This window comes from Spinacia oleracea, chromosome 3 (genome assembly GCF_020520425.1).
Source record: "Spinacia oleracea cultivar Varoflay chromosome 3, BTI_SOV_V1, whole genome shotgun sequence".
NCBI classification, from domain to species: domain Eukaryota; kingdom Viridiplantae; phylum Streptophyta; class Magnoliopsida; order Caryophyllales; family Amaranthaceae; genus Spinacia; species Spinacia oleracea.
Genome location: NC_079489.1, coordinates 140,897,726 through 140,919,279, shown reverse-complemented (window position 1 = coordinate 140,919,279; position 21,554 = coordinate 140,897,726). Strand labels below are relative to the sequence as shown.

At 36.7% G+C, this 21,554-nt stretch overlaps 1 protein-coding gene across 1 annotated transcript; it reads left to right on the top strand.

Moving 5' to 3' along the window:
- Positions 1-13,291: 13,291 nt before the first annotated feature.
- On the top strand, positions 13,292-13,964 carry LOC130470125 (uncharacterized). The gene is made up of 2 exons (XM_056839725.1): positions 13,292-13,848; positions 13,943-13,964. The coding sequence occupies exons 1-2, from the start codon at positions 13,292-13,294 to the stop codon at positions 13,962-13,964; spliced, it is 579 nt and encodes a 192-aa protein (XP_056695703.1).
- The last annotated feature ends 7,590 nt before the right edge of the window (positions 13,965-21,554 follow it).

Below are 21,554 nucleotides of genomic sequence, written 5' to 3'. Positions count from 1 at the left end.
CACCTAACGCTCGCCCTATAAAGCGCCCGTTACACAGTCTACATCGTTCCAAAGCAAAAGCGAAAGAAAAAAAAATCAAGGATAAGAACTGTCAAAATATACCCAGAGATAATTTTCAACGCCCAGAGCTGGGCGCCAATATCTTTAACGCCCCAGCCTGGGCGCTGAATCTTTCTGCTAGCCAAGTTTTTCCCATATATAAATATAAGAAAGAAACACCTATGAATCCTCGCATCGAACGAAGTAATAAGCCGTGCAAACCCACGCAGAAGGTGCTACACTTGTTCGAGTACCTGAACGAGGCATGACGAAATACTCCAATGCAAATACCCCAACACCTGGAGAAATGTTCTAATACATGTTGTTAGGCCACACAAGCCTACGTCGCACCATAAGTTAAGCCATCCCACGGTGCAAGTCTAAAAAAAGAGAGTAAGGCATATTGCACTAATGTAGGCACGACCAAGAGCACGTGTAAAAGAGGCAAAGACTACTTATCGCCCAAATTCAAAATGCAAGCCACACGACTTCTACATTAAGGATTAAAGGTAGCAAAATATTACCTACCACGGAAGGGATAGCTCGCACCTACACGAGCGGAACCCCAAGGCATCTTTCTCGAAAGAACCTACAAAAATCGTACGCCAAAAGGAAAGCATCCCAACATGCATACTTGGGGGCTCCAAGCTACGAAACAACCATAGCAAAATAAAAAAAATCTCGAAGCAAATGTTTGAACAATCGAAAGGGCACGATGTTTGAGCCCACTTCATGAATGGGCCTGAACCCTATCAAGCTTCTAAGCAAACTATTCAAAATCAGTCGTTGCTCAAAAAAAATGAAACAATTCAAGCAAACTGATTAATGGACCACACACCACGGCCATTCTATGAACGCTCGTTCGCACACACATATCATCTTTTCTAAGTATCGAACATTTACGAACGCGCTCAAAAGAAAAAAAAAAAAAAGGAAAACAATTGAAGAAGAGGCCAACTGTGTCATCAAGAAACCTCGCCAGAAATTATTTTCAGCGCCCAGCGCTGGGCGCCGAAATCTTCTAACGCCCAGGCCTGGGCGCCGAAAATGAGCCCAGGCTCAAAAAAAAAGGCCCTAACTTCTATTGGGCCCTACCGCATCCATTCGAATGGAAAATTGCCGATTTCTTTACTAAAAGTCGCACCTCACGGCTTTGTTAAAGAGTAGCACACCACTACAAAGATCGCTCTCACTTACGAGCACAATCCCAAACACGATCAAGGACATTACAGAATGCGTATCCCCAAGGAACCTCTTTGACAAGAAATGACCGTCAAGCACGAATGCTTGGGGGCTCGAAAGAAAATATATATTATGCAAAGTTAAAACAATATTCCCAGACTACGCTGTACGAAGTCCCGTGCTTGGATGTCTCAAAAAATAAAACCGGTTTACGACCTCAAGACAAAGGTCGCCATTGACACTTATACATAGTCCCCCCAATCAAAGACCGAATAGTGACAAAATTGAGCCGTAAAGACTCGCTCAAAATCATGAAAGATGATGACCAAGACAATGGTCCGTCTAAAGCACGTTGTCAACCCACATTCAAGTTGCAACTAAATCCGAGCATCCCTCGAAAGAATTCGCTCTTGCAAGAATGAACAAAAGAAATTCTCAAAAGAAATCACGATGAAAAAATATAGGAACTTGCCCATCTCAGTTGGCAAGATCGCGCCACGAACCGCGCGAGTTCCAAATAGAAAAAAACGAATTCAGGGATGTCCACCCTCAGCGGACAGGGCTCGCCCACCTTCAGCGGGCGGGGTCTGCGTCGCTAGCCGCGTAGATCCTCAGTTTTCGAAAAATAGAGTCTTCAAAAAACACAATGAAACAGGCTCGCCATCTTTAGCCGGCGGGGTCTACGTCACAAGCCGCGTAGGTCCTTATTTTCAAATTTCAAAAACAAGATTCGTCCACTTTTTCGGACGGGGCGTCCACCCTTAGCGGACAGGCTCGCCATCTTTAGCCGGCGGGGTCTACGTCACAAGCCGCGTAGGTCCTTATTTTCAAATTTCAAAAACAAGTTTCGTCCACTTTCTCGGACGGGGCGTCCACCCTTAGCGGAAAGGCTCACCATCTTTAGCCGGCGGGGTCTACGTCACAAGCTGCGTAGGTCCTTATTTTCAAATTTCAAAAAACAAGATTCGTCCACTTTTTCGGACGGGGCGTCCACCCTTAGCGGACAGGCTCGCCATCTTTAGCCGGCGGGGTCTGCGCCACTAACCGCGCAGGTCCTTAGTCGCTGCAGCGATAACTTTTCTGGTTTTCCCTTTTCCAAAAAATTAAAGGATTGGTTTTCCGTTTTTTTCCAAAAAAGAGCGATGTGCTGGATTTTCCTTCGTTTTACGTCCCATAAAAACAAGGGGGTTTTCTCGTTTAGCTAGCCCTGAAAATGAGAATCTTTAAAAACATTTTTTACCTCGTGATTGGGCTTGGCCAGGCCCAATTACACTTTATAGCTTTAATTTCGAAAACATCTGTAGCTACTCCCAATGACAAAGTGAGGGAGTTTCTACGCACCTTTATATCCTTCCAATGACAAAGTGAGGAAGTTTCTATACTATCCGTTGACAAATCCCAATGACACGTGAGGGATATGTCGACACTTCAAGTGATGACCCTTAAGTCAAATGTTATCACTCGGGGGCTCGCGAGACCCTCGCAAAAGCAGGTCACCATGACTTGTGTGGCGCACTCCGTCTAATACTTTGACCATCGTCTTACTCCAAGACTAAGTCAAAGTAGGTTCTAACTGTAGACACCTACTTTTGTCCCCATTCCCGAAAGGGAAGGTTCGATGATGAAAACGTAAATCTCCACTTGACAACGCATCTCCTATAAAATAATGAATCTCAATCACCCTTTTCATTTCACCCGAAACCTGCTATTTTATGGAAACCTGCTAAAAATAGTAACTGCCGTAATGGGTAGTTGTTAAAAGTGGCAAGTCATAAAAGATAGAAACCTGTCAGAATTAGGTGTTGCACTCCAACATAAATCCTAAATGAGATAGAAATTGCGAGAGAATCCTATTCCTAATACGATTCAAAAATAAGAGTTACGTATTAATTAAAATCCTAACGAGCCTAGAGTTCGTAACGGGCCCAGATGCATTACATCATAAAATTAATACGCACTAAAAACTCGATTAAGTCTCATACACTCCGGATTCTAGGAATCCGAATCTGACTAAGAAAACAGCCCAAATATCAATTTCAACGCCCAGCCCTGGGCGTTGAAATTGCATGGATCCTATTTTCAACGCCCAGAGCTGGGCGCCGAAATCTTTGACGCCCAGCCTTGGGCGCTGAAAATACCTGGGACATATTCTTTCCTAATTCCTCGTGGATTAGAGCTCTACAATTCTATCTTTCCACGAACTCTTTTCTATAAATAGGGCTTTAAGTTCGACGTGAAAACAAAACAACACACAATTATTATTCTGAGTATTGACTCTAAACCCCTAAGCCTAAGCCTCACGCTACAAAACCGATCACACGTTCTGTCGCAATCGATCCACAAATCGAACAGAACGTATCCCGTCCCATAATTTGAGATTCGTTAAATAAAAGGAGAAATAGCAAAGTCAAAGTGGTTAGTTTTCTGAGAACCGTGACGCACCTCTCAAGGGTGCGTCGTAATGTGTCCCTTTTCCATGGTTTAATTGCTTTCCTCGCCCTTTTATGAACTGTTAAACTAACTAAAATCTGATTGTTCGATCACGCTTAATAAATATGATATTTTTGGGAAATTGGATTATCATGCTAGGTCCCTTAAAACAATCTAAACCAGATAATCACGCTCGATCTAGTACTATATGTTGCATATTGATAAAATCAACTCAGATTAGTTTAATAGTTAACGCATGTCCCTTCAATTATTTATGCTGAGCTAGTAATTAAGGATATCCTGCCTCTGGAGTTATCGAAGAGCGAATACTCCTCTCGGTAGTTACAGTCCCCCGAACCCTCAATCTCTACCCTGCGGGTGTACGTTGAGAGATCCCCACCACCAGGGATCACAAGGGAACCTACGGCCGTCGTGGTCAAACATAATTGCACTCCCTTTATGTCACGATAACCGGGTTTCGTCAGTTTTTCTCATTGTCGTTAAAAACTGAATGGCGACTCCTATATTACTAGTCAATTGGGTGTAAACTCACAGGAAATCCAATTACACTTGATTTGACAAAAAGAAGCGTCACACCCACGAGGGACGAGGTCACGCATTAGCCTCGTGATTTTTCGACCCCCTCACAATATCAAAATTGTCCATATGATAAATACAAAAGAGATAAAAAATGTTGGATAAAAATGGTAATTGTAAATAACGAGTAAGGGTAAAGTGGATATTTAGTATGTGAAAACATATCATAAAAGGAAATGGTGCAACTAATATACAACTTCAATAAAAGGAAAAATGCTACGGGTAGAAAACATAGAAAGCATATTTTAGCCTCTATAATTAACAATTTTGTCCGTATTCTTTCATGGCACAATGCTTATTCATGCAAACATGCTTATACTCCTCGAGGAAGTCTTAACTCATAGTGATATGCGTCTATTTTTGGATGATCGATCTAACTACTTTTGGTTTGAAGTACTAGTTAGATGTAATATTCTTTATCAGTACCAATTAGAATATCGAACTTTACTAGCTAGTACCAATTAGAATTTTTAACTTTATTGGTACCAATAAACTCTACGAGTGTTTGCCCTTATTGTACCAATAAACTCTATGAGTGTTTGCCCTTATTTGTTAATTGACTGTTAGTTGTCGGCTGTTGTTAATTGACTGTTAGTTGTCGGTTGTTTAAGTTGGTTGGTTTGACTTGCTAGCTGTTTGATTTGGCTGGTTTGACTGGTTATTTAAGTTGGTTGTTTTGTTGGCTATTTGACTATTAATTACTTCCAAATATGTTTGGTAAAATCAGTTGTTGGATGTTCCATGGTTGTATCTATGTAAAATGACATTTAAGGACATTTTATGGCTTTTATTCATTTTTTTTAATAATATTATGCATGGAGTAGTATGTAATAAATAATACACATGTACAATTAGTAAATTATATATATATATAGGACCAGGTTCTGGTGAGAACCTCCCTTAAGATGAGAACCTTCCTTATAATGAGAACCTCTGATAGTTGTTGGATTAAAACAAAACGGACGGAAAGTAAACATAAGATCAAGAAAAGTAAACACAATGTCGACAAAAAGTAAACACAACATCGAGTAAAAGTAAACACAATATAATCAAAAGTAAACGCAACATCGACAGAAAGTAAACACAAGATCAAAAAAAGTAAACACAACATCGAGTAGAACTAAACACAATATAATCAAAAGTAAAATATGGACATAAAGTAAACACAAGATCAGAAAAAGTAAACACAAGATTAGAAAAAGTAAACACAACATCGGATAAAAGTAAACAAAAAATAATGAAAAGTAAACACAGCATCGACAAAAAGTAAACACAACATCAGAAAAAGTAAACACAACATCAACAAACGAATAAGAACTAAAAACCCTAATTTCACTTGTTCGAAAATAAAAATTGAAAAGGGGATTACCTGGGCAACGGAAGAAACGAAAAACAAATCCCAAAATATGAATTTAGAAGAGAAGATATGAGAAAGATACAACATCGGATAAAAGTAAACAAAAAATAATGAAAGTAAACACAGTATCGACAAAAAGTAAATACAACATCAGAAAAAGTAAACACAACATCAACAAACGAATAAGAACTAAAAACCCTAATTTCACTTGTTCGAAAAAAAAAATTGAAAAGGGGATTACCTGGGCATCGGAAGAAACGAAAAACAAATCCCAAAACATGAATTTAGAAGAAGAAGATATGAGAAAGAAGGAGGAAGAGATTGAAAGAGAGAGAGAGAGTGAGAGAATTCGTAGGGGAGGAGGGAGGAAGAGAGAGAAAGAAATTCTGAAAATTGAGGGGTTGGGGGAGGTCATTCAACGCGGGTAAATTACCATTTTACCCTTACTAATTTTGAAATTTCGGGTAGCTTTACAGCCATTAGATTCAATTGATCAACGGCTGAGATTAGTTCTCACTTCTCATCTTAAGGGGTGGTTTTCACCAGATCCTGATTCTATATATATATATATATATATATATATATAGAGGAAGGCTCATGTGAGAACACCCCTTCTATGCGAGAACACAATCTTATGTGAGAATAAATCTGGGCCTTTGGATATGTTCTAATCTAACAGCTCAAAATAAAAGAATTACTAATGGCATTTTTGTAAATTTGTTCAAATATACCCAACCCATCTCAACACTTTCACGCTTATTTTCTTTCTCTCTCTAACCTTTTGTTTTCTCTCATCTCCCTCTCTCTCTTTTCTTTTGCGCCATTACTGGACCTTAATCAAGGTCAAATTGATCTTCAAATTTGCTTCAGAATTCATTTATATTCTCGAATACATTCATCTGATTGATTATTTAAAGGTATTTATCAATTTCGTTCAATTTCGCAATTTTAATTTGTGTATTTTGCGTTAAATTTTTTCAATTTCTGACCTAGTTTTGATTATCGAATTTAATTTCATTATTATCGATTTGAAATTATCTAATTGCTGATTATCTAATTGCTTATTATCATTTGCTGAATTTCGTGATCTGCTTTTTTTATTTTGAATTTCGTGACCTGTTTTTGATTACCGGATAGCTGATTTCGTTATTGATCTGTTTTGTTTTTTATTTTCTGACTTGTTTTTTATTTTGTTTTTTTTTCTTGGATTTGTTTTGTTTTAGATTTTTTATTATCGAATTGTTCCGCTAAATTCGTTTTTTAAACAAAGAAAAACAGATGTTCTTTATTCATTGTACAATATGTTCCATATGAATCTTCTACAATATGTTCTAAACAATGTATTCAATGTTCTGAACTGTGTTAGCATATGTTCTGAGTTACTTATCTTTTGTTCTGCAGTAATTAAAACTATGTTCTGTGTTTTTTAGTGTTGGTGGAGGTGCAGTTGCCGTATCATCTGCTACTGCTGGTGGTGCAGGTGTTGCTGCCGCTGAGGCTCCAAAGGAGGAGAAGAAGGTTGAAGAGAAAGAAGAGTCGGATGACGTAAGAACAACTCTATCATCCTTTAAATTGTGTTTGTGTTCTAAACTAGTGATGCATTGTTCTAAACTAGTGTTTTTATGTTCTAAGCTATTGCATGCTCAAAATTATTTGGTGGAAGCTGGAAAGTAGAAATTGGTCTTTCCTTAATAGTACAATTTAGGAATAATAAAACTCAATTGGTGTCAATATATGCATAGTGATGATGACAAACCTTATGAATAGGTTATATTCTGAATAACTATCCTTATTAGGGGTTTTCTTGTTTAAGTCTAATTTCTTGTTAGATTGTAATCTTGCATAATAATATCTTGAATTTCTGCCAATGTGATTGGTTTGATGAATGAATGATGATACAATATCTCGTTCTCTGTTGTTTGATTAGTGAGATAATAAATGTTGATACATTGACATCTCGTTCTGGGTGGTGATTTTACCTCTATCACTATCACGTGCAAGATCACGCACACGGTCATGATCTCTGTTCCTCTCCTTGTGTCTGGTTCTGTCATGATCTCTATGGTGTCTACCCTCTCTGTGCTCGCGATCTCTTGGCTTGTCATGGGATCTCTCACGAGATTTTTCCCGCTCTCATTCCTTCTCTCTGCCCCTTTCTCGAGATTTTTCTCTAGAAAATTGAACATGAGATAATATTGACGAAGAGTAAATTAAAAGTAAACAGGAATAAAATAGTTTTGATCCACACATAATATCACATTTCATGTTTCTGAAATCTGGAAACTCTAGGGGAAACGTTTTCTTTATAAGATAAGCAACCCCCACCCCACCCCACCCCACCCCACGAGACAGGACCTTTAATCACAAAGGACCTTTCGTTCTAAAAAAAGACTCTTTTAGAAAATAGGTCGGTTGATACAGAAATACCCCGATTAATAGCAGGATGATTCAATGTACATTTTTTATCAGCAAAATACAAATTAAATGGCGTGAAATAAGAGGAAGAAATTACCCTTGCTTATGTTCTAAATCACCCCTTCTTATGTTCTAAATCATCCTGGCTTATGTTCTAAACTAGGAACATCGCAAAAACCATCTTTTAGATATGTTAAGGTTTGTCCTGAAACCAACATTTTAATATTGCCGGTAGACGATTTGGATACCTGAACTATTTTCTGATACTGAAATGCGGGGGAAACCTTCAAGTTTGTATTTTTCTTGTATCTTTGTGGCTTCCTCTGGTCTTACTAAAGAAGTTGTAGTAACTGTGATTGCTCATGTACCATCATAGGTTCGGCTCATGGAGAAGTCTCTTTTCTTGTTAATATTGCTTCTAAAGAAACTGTTGCTAATCTTGTATCATCACGCGCCTTCATGTGCACCAATAATGGTTTGTTTTTTGCTTCTGTATGTATATACTCCGTAGTATACATTAACCGTGTGCACCAATTAGTGTTAATACAATACTACTCTGTATATTCTTTTTTCTTGATGAGTTAGGCTAATATTACTTAGTGGCATCAGATAAAAACCCACACAGTCTTGCCCTTTTCTTATGTTCTAATCTAGCGGTGCATATGTTCTGAATTAATGTTGCTTATGGTCTAAAGGTTTATATTTGTTTTGGGATTTCATTTCTATTTCTTTACATAAGTAGTTGTCAACAATGAATAACTTTTTTGAATATTTTGTTAAAACCTATTAGCTCAAATGGTAGAGCAATGTGCCATTGCACATGGATGTAGGTTCAAATCCTACATAGGTTGTTGAGCAAACACAACTTATCTCCGATGTATTTATAGGGATAAGTCCTACAAGAGATTTACCCCCTTTCGCTATGACATATTCATCCAGGGCCTCCAGCCCCTCCCCCCCAGTCACTCAGTCAATAAAAACCAGTCATATTTATTTGTTTTTGCCACAGAAGGTTCTCTTAATTTATATTATGAGATGGGGCACATGTGACCAAAATTAAATAACAGATGCTCAAATGCACCTGTTACAACTCTAGTAAGAGAAGGGGGTTCCTATTTCTGATTTCTGTTTTGATTATCTAGTTCATAGCTATCAATATCATCGTCCTCATCATCAAAATCATAAAATCTGATATTGTGTTTTGCGTGCATAGTCATTGGAGATTCTGTCTGCTGAAACCTCGGGGTTCTGCTGCATGAATTAAACCAGGCCCACAAGATGAACTCTAAAATGATAACTTAAGTTTCACGCCTCCTTCCGTTCAAGTGTAAGATTTCATGTTCTAAAGATCAAGGCTAGTGTTCTAAAAATGTATACATATGTTCTTAAATAAATAGAACATACTAAAAATTAAATAGAAGTGATTCAAAAGTAAAGAATCATCAAATATGAAAATTAATTAATATCATAAACGGAATACAAAGAGTTGCCTATGTAGGATTCGAACCTACATCATTGTGCAATTGCACAAAGCTCTACCGATTGAGCTAATAGGCAATGTCTCAAAACAACAAGCATTGACAACCACTACTTACAACAACACCACACACACAAAACTGCTAGCAACAGCCAAACATAGCAAAATAGCCGCCCAACAAAAACTACCAAAATAGTTCGAATATTGAATAAATATGCAAAAGCACATAGCAAATGTTCTAAAAACCCTAGAAAATGTTCTTAAAATCCATAGCATATGTTCTAAAACGCCTATTTTATATCCTTCTCTAGTAAAGACCTCAAACCCTAGTAAAGGCATCATAAAAGTCACGAAGAGAGTTAATTATTGAGATGTGAACTCAAGTAATTGTTGTAAAGGATGCCAAAAAAGAATATTTCCAGAGGTGTTTGGAAATATTACCAGAAGTTTGGGTATGATCAGGTACCCAAAATCGTATTTTGAAACATTGAGGGCTTTAAATGTGGTCCACCCACAACCAAGGGCACTTTCTTTAACAGGTTGTTGACAATCAATGGTTTCTCCAGGTGCTTGTTTGCCTTCTGATAACTTTAGAACATCATGTCATATAACTTAGAACATCAAGTTATATAATTTAGAACATGAAGTTATATAATTTAGAACATCAAGTTATTGTTGACAATAGGCTTAATGTTCCTTAATGGCATCTCTCACCTTTCTTTGGAGTGTTACCAAAGTACATTATTCCTATATGTTCTAGTCAGTTAAACTTCATGTTATAAGCATATATGTTCTAAGTTCTAACAGAGTGAGAAATAGTAATTTCATCAAATTCAGAACATATGCACTTATAATTAGAACATATGCAATTATGATGTTCTACAGGTTGTTGACAATCAATGATTTTGATCTCCAGGTTCTTGTTTGCCTTCTGATAACTTTAGAACATGCTGTTATATAACTTAGAACATCAAGTTATATAATTTAGAACATGAAGTTATATAATTTAGAACATCAAGTTATTGTTGACAATAGGCTTAATGTTCCTTAATGGCATCTCTCACCTTTCTTTGGATTGTTACCAAAGTACATTATTCCTATATGTTCTAGTAAGTTAAACTTCATGTTCTAAGCAGTTAAGCTATATGTTCTAAGTTCTAACACAGTGAGAAATAGTAATTTCATCAAATTCAGAACATGTGCACTTATAATTAGAACATGCATGATGTTCTACACAGTAAGCTATGATGTTCTACACAGTGAGGTATGATGTTCTACATTCTTAACCCTCATGTTCTATAGTATTGAGAGTATAAAATATTACTCTAAATTGTTCATGAGAGTATAAAATAGTATAATGCTAATCTACTTTAAAAAAAAATATAATTTTTCAGCAATTCCAAATGGTAATATGTGCTCAAAGTTAAACTAAGAAAACAAATAAACAATATGATGCCAGGCTGCCATCAACGTGAGTGATGGGAGAGAAAAACATATGTGCCAGGAATTCAGCTTCTACCTCGATTCAACAAAGACAACAAAACTACACTTTCTAAGTGCTAAAGAAATGGTAAAGACGACAGGAAATGAACAAACCAATTCTATGACTGACTACCTAGTTTTAGTACTGAAACTTTATCCAAATGTACACTCTTCCATTAATTCATGAACACAAAATCTCGTAGTCAGTCTGAAATGTGAATGCAGTGCAGTTTCATCTAAAATGTGAATGCGTTGACAAACCAAACATGATCAAAACAAGCAACAAATCATATTAAATCTACAACCAGCTTTCTACAAATACGATTTTGATTGACTTCCAAATTATATATTTTATATAATAAATACCAACATTTTCCATACAAAACGCAATTAAACACCATAAATTCTAGTATTAAGTGAAAATCAAATCAAAACAAACTCCCGCTTTGGTGAAAACTCTTTGGAGGGCGAAACTTATGGTATATATTGTCCAATCATAAACCTAATAATGAGATTAAAAAACTAATCACAAATACACGATGGAAAGAGTGCACTATGTATCAATAACCAGCGACAAAAATATTGATGACAAATACACGGATGGAAAGATATAAGACTAAAATGATCTGATTTGTTCTAAACCTTAGTCAATATAAGATCCTATATATTCTGTTTCTGAAATAATTAGAAATTTGATCACAATTCACCACAAAAGTAATAAACTGGGCAAATCCAGTGTAGTTGTTCTACACAGTGAGCTATGATGTTCTACATTCTGAACTTTCATGTTCTAAAGTATTGAGAGTATAAAATTCGGAACATTCACAATTGTATTAAACATCAAATATAAGGAACATAATAAATCTTAAAAGCGCTAGAAACATTCAAAACTTCGTAGACCAAATAATCACAAAAATAAATTCCGAAAAAATTCGAAAAAAAAAAATTAATAAATAAATTTCGCTAAAATTAAAACACCGAATTCTTACTCTTGTGTATCTTCTGGATTTTTTGCTGGTTTGTCATGTTTTTTTTTTTTGCTGAAAATCAAAGGTTAACGAAAATTAACTTCGATTAATGTATAAAAACTAAAGAAGTTCGAAATTAGGTTACAAATATGCTTACCTTCGTCGTTCGTATTGTTTTTCTTTTCCATTCATCTTCAATTCAATAAATTAGGTTAAAATGAGGAAAAATTGTAGAAGGAGAGAAGAAATGTAGAACAATTGAACTCAAATTTACCTTAAATCAACAATTGAAGCTGCAACGAAGGAGCGCTTGGCTGTTTTGGAGCTGTGATGGTGGTTTCCTTCAGATCGAGGAGAGAGAAAACTGCGGGGAGAACAGAGAGTCACAAAATCGCGTGAGAGGGAGAGAGTGAATAAGGAGGGTTTAGAGAGAGAAAGTTACGTGGGTTTAATGAAAGAGTGATTGAGTTTAATTGGGAAGTTGGATGGTTTTTCTCATATAATCATAGCCATTAGATTGAATCTAATCCTACGGATTAGATTCATTCTCATATATAATGTATACTCACATAAGGATGTATTTTCACATGATCCTCCTCTATATATATATTAGAGCGCCACAAAAGGAGGCATATTTGCTGAACTATTAGAGCGCCACCTAGGATTACTAATGGTTTCGGCCAATGAAAAATAAGATTTCTAATTTAATTTTGAATTAAAAAAATCAAGTGCCACGTAGATAATTAATTAGGTGCCACGTAGATAATTAATTAGGTGCCACGTAGATATTTAAATTAATTAATAATTACTAATATGTACAATTACATCCAAAATCAAACGTTCTAATAATTAAAAAATAAATCTAAAATAAAATTTATCAAAAATCAAACACTAAACTCCGCCTGTGAGTGTCGCTTATGCGGCATTTACTTGTGAGTGTCGCATATGCGGCATTCACTGCCGGTCCCAAGCCCGGATAAAGGAGGAGGGTTGCGGTAGGTTGGTGGCGGCCAGCGTAAAACTAAGTCACATATCATGACATGAATCGACAATGGAAAATCGTGGGGGCGTCCCCTTCTCAGCGACGCGCTACACCTCTTAAGCCCGGGTGTAGTGAAAAATATGTGAGGGTTGCTAGGTCGTCGCCCAGAAGCGGCGCGCCACCCCTACACCTGAGGGGTGGTGTCAAATATGCAAGGGTGCGCTACACTTCCTAGGCCCGGGTGTAGTGAAAAATATACAAGGGTTGCTAGGCCGTCGCCCGGAAGCGGCGCGCCACCCAAGGGTGGTGTTAACTATCCAAGGTTTCATGGTAAGGGCAGGGGTAAGGGTAAGGGTAGTAGGATGCGTTTTGGGACTTGGAACATTGCTTCTTTGACAGGGAGATTAGTCAAAGTAGTAGAGGTTATGAGAAGGAGGAGAATTAACATATTATGTTTGCAGGAGACTAAGTGGGTTGGAAACAAGGCAAGAGAAATAGCTCCATGGGGTTATAAGCTTTGGTATTCGGGAAAAACTAGGGGTAGGAATGGGGTAGGTATCCTTATTGACCGAGAATATATTGATGATTTAGTGGACGTGTCCCGAAAGAGTGATCGAATTATGAGTATTAAGCTTGTGATAGGGGATGAAGTTGTAACTATTGTGAGTGCCTATGCACCACAAGTAGCACTGGATGCTTCAACTAGACAAGAATTTTGGGAGGATTTAGAAGAAGTGGTGCAAAGTGTCCCTAGAAGTGAGAAACTGATCATTGGTGGGGATCTCAACGGACATGTAGGCTCGAGTCGCGATGGATTTGAAAGCATTCATGGTGGTTTTGGGTATGGGGAGCGGAATGAAGCGGGAAATGCTATTTTGGATTTTGCATTGGCATATGACTTGGGAATAATGAACACTTGGTTTGAGAAAAGAGACTCTCATCTAGTAACCTATAGGAGTGGAGATAATACGAGTCGGATTGACTTATTTTTAGTAAGGAATTCTTTGAGACAGTGCTACACCAATTGTAAGGTGATTCCGGGTGAGAGTACAACAACCCAACATAAGCTTGTGGTCCTTGATTTTCGAGGTAGAAGTTATATAAGGAGGAGAAGACCATTAGTGGAGCCTAGGATCAAGTGGTGGAAACTTCAAGGGGAGCAACAACTAAAATTCGTGGAAAAGGTGGCAAGTGAAGGTATTTGGGTCGGGGATATGGATTTGGATATAGACTCATTATGGACAAGAATGGAGCACACCATAAAGGGAGTGGCGAAAGAGGTCATAGGAGAATCTAAAGGAATCATGCCACCAAGTAAGGACACATCCTGGTGGAACGAAGTTGTGCAACAAGCTATAAAGAGAAAACGAGAGTGCTATAAAGAGTTGGGAAAATGTAGAAGTGATGAGAACTACGAGAAGTACAAGGAGGCTAAAAGCGAAGCAAAGAAGGCCGTAAGAGAGGCTAGAGTAAAGGTGAATCAGGATCTTTACGCAAGATTGGATACAAAAGAAGGGGAGAAAGAGATCTATAGGCTTGCTCGAATGAGAGATAGAAAGACGCGAGATATCGGGAGGACTAAATGTGTGAAAGATGTTGCTCAAAAGGTTTTGGTGGGAGATAAGGAAATCAAGGATAGATGGAGGTTCTACTTTGATAACTTGTTCAACGGGGATCAAGGACGCGATATTGGGGATACAAATATCCCTCGAGATATGGTTAACCTAGACTTTATGCGAAGGATTCAAAAGAGAGAAGTCGAAATGGCACTGAAAAAGATGGGACGCAAGAGGGCAGTGGGGCCCGATGGTATACCTATCGAAGTCTGGAGATGCTTGGGAGAGAGAGGGGTTGTATGGTTAACAACTCTTTTCAACAAGATTTGGGGAAGTAATAGGATGCCATTAGAGTGGAGGAAAAGTACTATCATCCCCTTGTACAAGAATAAGGGTGATGTCCGGGATTGTGCCAACTACCGAGGAATCAAACTAATGAGTCATACTATGAAACTCTGGGAGCGGATTATTGAGCAAAGATTGAGGAGAACTGTGAAAATTTCGGAGAACCAGTTTGGATTTATGCCTGGGAGATCGACTATGGAGGCCATTCATCTTATAAGGCAACTAATGGAGAATTATCGGGATAAGAAGAAGGATTTACATATGGTTTTCATTGATTTGGAGAAGGCGTATGATAAGGTACCAAGAGAAATTCTTTGGTGGGCATTAAGTAGGAAAGGAATTCCGAGGAAGTATATTGATATCATCAAGGACATGTATGAGGGAGTTAGCACGAGTGTGAGAACTAGTGTTGGTAAGACCGAAGAATTCCCCATTACGATTGGAGTGCATCAAGGTTCCGCACTTAGCCCGTTTCTTTTTTCTATAGTCATGGACGAATTGACGAGGTCAATCCAAGATGGTATACCCTGGTGCATGATGTTTGCAGATGATATTGTGTTGATTGATGAAACAAAAGAAGGAGTGGAAAGTAAGTTGGAGTTATGGAGACAAACTTTGGAATCTCGGGGTTTTAGGCTGAGTAGAAACAAGACGGAAGATATGGAGTGTAAGTTTAGTGGAGTCCGAGATAGAGAGACAGGGGCGATTACCTTAGATGGGAAAATTGTCCAAGGCTCTGAAATGTTCCGTTATTTAGGATCTATTATCCAAAAGGATGGAGAATTGGATGGCGATGTGGCCCATAGAATCAAAGCAGGTTGGTTGAAGTGGAAAGGTGCCACGGGGTTCCTATGTGATTCAGGCATGCCTCAAATATTGAAGGGAAAATTTTACCGTACGACAAATCGACCGGCTTTGTTATACGGCACGGAATGCTGGGCAGTGAAACATTGTCACGTGCACAAGATGAATGTGGCGGAGATGCGCATGTTACGTTGGATGTGTGGGCATACAAGAAAGGATCGTTTGAGGAATGTGATTATTAGGAAGAAAGTAGGGGTTGCACCGATTGAGTTTAAGATGATGGGAAATCGTTTAAGATGGTTTGGACACGTAAGCAGATGATCACATGATGCCCCGGTTAGGAGGATAAAAGGGTGGCAAAGGGATAGAATTGCAAGGGGTAGGGGAAGACCTAAGAAAACTTGGAGGAAGGTGATTGAGCAGGATATGAGCTTTCTTGGGATTGAGGAAAATATGGCGTTGGATAGGACAGAGTGGAGGGAGAGAATATACATTGATGACTTTATTTAACTTATACAACTTCAATGTGTCTGATTCTCTTTATTTTTATTTTTACTTTCATTTTATTTTTAAAATTCTTTCAATTTTTTTATTTTTATTTTTATTTTTTAATGCTATTTGGAAATGTACTTAATTTACTTATTTTTTATTATCTCTTACAATATTTCTTCTTTAATATATATATATATACTTACTTTTTTTTTTCTTATCCTACTTTCATTACTTTCACTTTATCTTCTTTGTTTTTTTCTTTTTACTTCCTGCTCCTTTCTGGTTTGATTGGTGACAATGACGATCTCCTACGACGATTCATGTTAGCCGACCCCAAATCATTTTTGGACTAAGGCTTTGTTGTTGTTGTAAAAATCAAACACTAATCTAAAATAAAATTCAATCCAAAATCAAACATTAATCCAATATTAGAGCGCCACGTAGGAAATCTAATGGTTTCGGCCAATGAAAAATAAGACTTCAAAATTATTTTTGAATTAAAAAGTCGAATGCCACGTAGATAAATAATTAGGTGCCAAGTAGATATCTTTATTAATTAATTATTAATAGTTCATCCAAAATCAAACACTATAATAATTAAAAAATAAATCTAAAATGAAATTTAATCCAAAAAAAAAAAACCAATCTAATCTAATATATAAAATATAGCATTTGATATATATATATATATATATATAGAATCGGGATCTGGTGAGAACCACCCCTTAAGATGAGAACTGGGAACTAATCTCATCCGTTGATCAAATTAATCTAACGGCCCTTATCTCACCCGACAAAATCAAAAAATAAGGGTATTATGGTAACTTCTAGTGCCTTGAATGACCTCCCCCTTTTTTCCAGATTTTCATATTTTCTTTCTCTCTCCTCCTTTCATTTTCTCTTTCCTCGTCCAAATGCTCTGCGATTTTCAGTCTTCTCTTTTCTCCTTCCTCTTCTTTCTTCTTCCATTTTTGCACTCAGATTCGTCTCTTCCTCTCCATTGTGGCACTCGAAGTCTTCCCTCTTCCATCTTCCTCCAGTGCTGCTCAAATATTCCTCGCCTAGTATTTGCGACGATTTACAATTGAGGTAGGTGTTTTGATTAATGATTTTGTTTTTTTAGGGTTTCAATTGAGGTTTTTGTGTTTTATATGTTCGAATTAGGGTATTTTTTCCCCAGATATTCAATTTAATTTGAACAAAATTTTAATTTGATTGAACAATTTTTTCAAATGGTTCTAGATTCTAGCATGTTAATTAGGTTTTTTTTTATATGTTTGTTCATTGTGCTATTTTTTCGAATTAGAGTAGTTGCAGCTCAAACAAAAGCTATGGATGCTAAAGATAAATGATTTGTGTATTTTTTTTATCGATTTGATATTGATCTTTACTAATTTGAACTTAAATTATAACTTCGTTTTGGTATGATTTGCTGAATATTTGAAGAACTAATTTTGAGATAAGTAGCATGATTGTCTATTAAATGAATTACACTAGTGTACTATGTAGTTTTATGCTGTTTTAATTTACTTATTGATTGAGTTAAATTGAATTATTAGGTGAGCTAGTCCTTGAGCACCTACAAAATAACCCATGGAATCAACTGATAGTAAGTCTTAGTTTTTACTATTAGTGCAACTATAGTTTTGTAAAAGCATGTGAATCAAGTTGGCATACTCAAGGTGTTGAGTTGTTGAACATTCTGTCAAGGGATTGAACCCCTCTATGCAGAATGGATTAAAGTCTTGTTCTGCTGGCAGTCTCTAATTGAAGCTTTCAGCTTTGTTTGTGTCGTAATCCCTGCTTTCCTGTTGTTCCGCAGTTGAAGCTGCTTGTTGCCGTTGCTTGTCATATTCAGTGTTTGTTTCCCAGTGAATTCATCTTAATTCACAATGTAATGATGTTATATATATATATATTTGGATTAAACTGGAAATTCATCTTAAGTTCCTTACCTATAGGTTCTGAAATGTATCAGACTCTTAATCACTAAATAGTCTGAGATACTTTTTAGAGCTTTGCAGCAAATTATTCCCTTGTTGGCTAATTTGGGGTATCTATGCTTCTTCCAGTTTTATTTTCTGATTAAACATGTTTGCATTTTAGTTAATTAAGGCATGAGATATACATAGTTGAGGTTGAAATTGAAAGGAGAAATCTCCACGGAGACAAGACGTGGCAGTCGTGGGATCTTGGTCATTTCAGCTTTGCAAAATTATAAACTGATAGTAATTGCACTTCTAGGAACTGGTCAGATTCTTTGGGACTAGGGTGTGTTGGGGTTTATGTAGTTGCTCCTTGTTTTGCCTTTGGTCTCCTCGATCTAGCAGAACACCAATGATTAACTTTACTGATTTTCTAGAAATTGATAATATCTGCATTTGAAATTTCCGGGATGCATAATTTAGCATGGCCGCAAGCCACTGATGATACTCCTGCTGCTGATGTTGCGTCTATTCTAACGAACAACAATAGTCTGTTTATATTGATAATAAAGTTGTTGAAATGGTTAATGATGTTTGGTTTACTTTCTATATTCTTTTGCTTACTTTTAATTTGAAAATATTTACTTTTAAAAGGTAAAATGTATGATTTCATTCTAAGTATTCCTACTCCGAGAGAACATAGCCTACTAGCTCAATAGGTAGAGCATTTGTGCGAATGCACAAACGATGTGGGTTCGAATCCCACGTAGGTTCATCTCATTATGATGAGGAATACATATCCTACCTGCGCTCGACATTACCTTACAGTGTGTTTATGTTAGTAGTGAAGTTCTTGAAATGGTTAACCATGTTTGGTCTACTTTTTACATTTTAATTATTATGCGTTGGCTAATTAGCTTTCTACCTTTATTATTTACTTTTTGTATAGTTTTACTTACTTTTAATTCAAAAACCTTTACTTTGACCTCCGAGCATATACTTGTTTCTTATAATTTTGATCAGCTTGTAGATTGATGAAAGTTAATGACTTGGAGTTTCTTTGCTCGATCATTAGCAATTGGCGCATCGAAACATTTTGATGTACTCTTTAATTATTTTGATTTACATTTTAGTTATTATGATTTACTTTTGAGCTATTTTGATTTACTTTTTAGTTTCTTGTATTTACTTTTGAGTTTTTTTTTTTTAAATTGTTTTTTTAGTATTAGAGACAACCTATGTAGGAATCGAACCTACATCCCCTATGCATATGCATAGTGCTCTACCATTTGAGCTAATAGGTTTAAGTACATCTACTAACAAAATATTAGAACAAACTGAAGTTTGCAAGTAGCAGAACAATTTCTGCTTAGGGTTTCTTATCCTACGTTAACCAAAACAACCCAATTAAACGAACAACGATAAACACAGGCGATTTTGTGGATTTGATATAGAAATAGGCATAAGAAATTACCTAAGGGATGTGTCTGCGAGGCTTAACGGGCTTAGATTGGTGGACACAAGCATACTCCTGGGACATGAACTCAACAGAAGTAGGTGGCTTGTTCTTGAACGCAAGAATACTTTTCCTGTTCATGTTGAATACCTCCCCCAGCTTCTTCTAGTAGGCCTTCTTCGAAGGTGAGCTGGTAGCCGGGTCCTCCTCCCTCACTTCATACTACTGATCTATACTGCCACACCAATCCCCAACTTGCAGCAGCCTGTATCAATTGAACAAAAAGTAAATTTTACTAAATCAAAAGTAAATGGAACTGATTTAAAGTAATTCACATAAACAAAAAATCTCAAGTTGCATCACATTTTTAAATGTAGATAAATAACAATAAAAAGTAAATGGAACTAATTTAAAAGTAAACAGCCAACTGCAAGCACATGCATCATGGGAAATTGCATTTTCTTCATCAGCATCTCGGATCAAATTCCTAAATAACCTACACCATATGAAGTTGAGGTTGTAACTTGTAAGCTACGCACAGCTCGAAGACAATGGGAGCTTCAATCAATTGTATTTGAACAGAGTCCTCCACCAACAATGTCGAAGGAAAAGAATAAGAAAACTTTGTAACAAAAGTAATACTCAGTACACTTTTCAAATATAAGAGACTGAAACAAAAGGAAAAGGTTTGGTCTTGATGTTTGATGGATCAGCAGATCTTGGGGTTAAATGGTTGAGAATATCAACATTGGAATGTCACACGGGGGTAGGTTATATCTGTTGGGTAATGTTGTAAGAAAGCCACCTTGACTGCAGCAACTACGAAAACTCTAAACCTAGTGCTTAGATAGATTCTAAGCCACCAACACTTAACAATCTGCAGTCACACTGATATTCGCCTGCTGCTAAGCAGAAACAAACCAAGCTCACAAAATGTACACTCCAAACTCAAGCCAGAAAAAAACAATTCCCAGCCACAAGCACTTACCTTTATCTTTGAGAAATTTTATCAACATCTCTAAACATTGCACGTTTTTAAGCTATGCAGCCCAGGCTTAGAACATACACAAAAAAGACCGGCAAAAACAAAAGCTTAACAGAAGCAGATCTGCAGCAGCACAACAGCACAGAACAACACAGAACACCATCTATTAATCAGCCATTGCATTTCTATAATAGTCGTCATAAGAATTCAGAACCAGGAAACCAGCCTCATGAGTTTACTTCTGAGCATAATTGATTTACTATTACCAAGTTTTGATCTACTTTTTAAAATAAGAGAAAAGAATACTTTTAGAGAGATTCAGTTCACTTTTAACGAGATTCAATTTACTTTTAGAGAGATTCAATTTACTCCTGACAATAATTGTACTTTGATGACCTATGGAATTGAACTACACATAAAGAAAAATATCAAAACTCGGATAGCATGTATAAATAAGATTCAGAAGTACCTTAGACAGCAAGAAAACGGTAACTATCAAATGATTAATGAATCAGATTATATTACGAATAAATTGGTTAAAGCAGGAAGAGTATTGAAATCTAGAAAGCAAGCAACATTCCATGTACAACTACTAGTGCAAGTGACTGAAAATCCTACATTTCATAAGTGTTAAACTTAAAATCTTAAGTACAACAGGGGTAGAAGCAGAGGTAATTACCTGCTGAAGAAGCTCTTGTTCACTAGAGAATGGAGACCACATGATAATAGTATCTAAATTGATATGCCAATCATCAAGGGAACTGCGCAATATCTTTGCCCAAACTTGCCCTTTCTTCTCATAGTCAATATGTACACGAAAACAGAAAAAGAAAAGTGGTCACCAATCAATCAAAAGTATTAAAATAAATTTGTTTCCTCAAAGAAAAGAAAAAACTTAGCATGCTTAAACTTAGCATGCTTATCTGTTGTACTATTCAAAGAAAAACTTAGAGGATAAAAATAGATGATCATATTATTTATTATTTTGGTAAAATAGAGAGCTTTATTGCCGAAAGGTAAAAAAAAAGCAGAATCCAAGCAAAAAAAACAACAAACAACAGA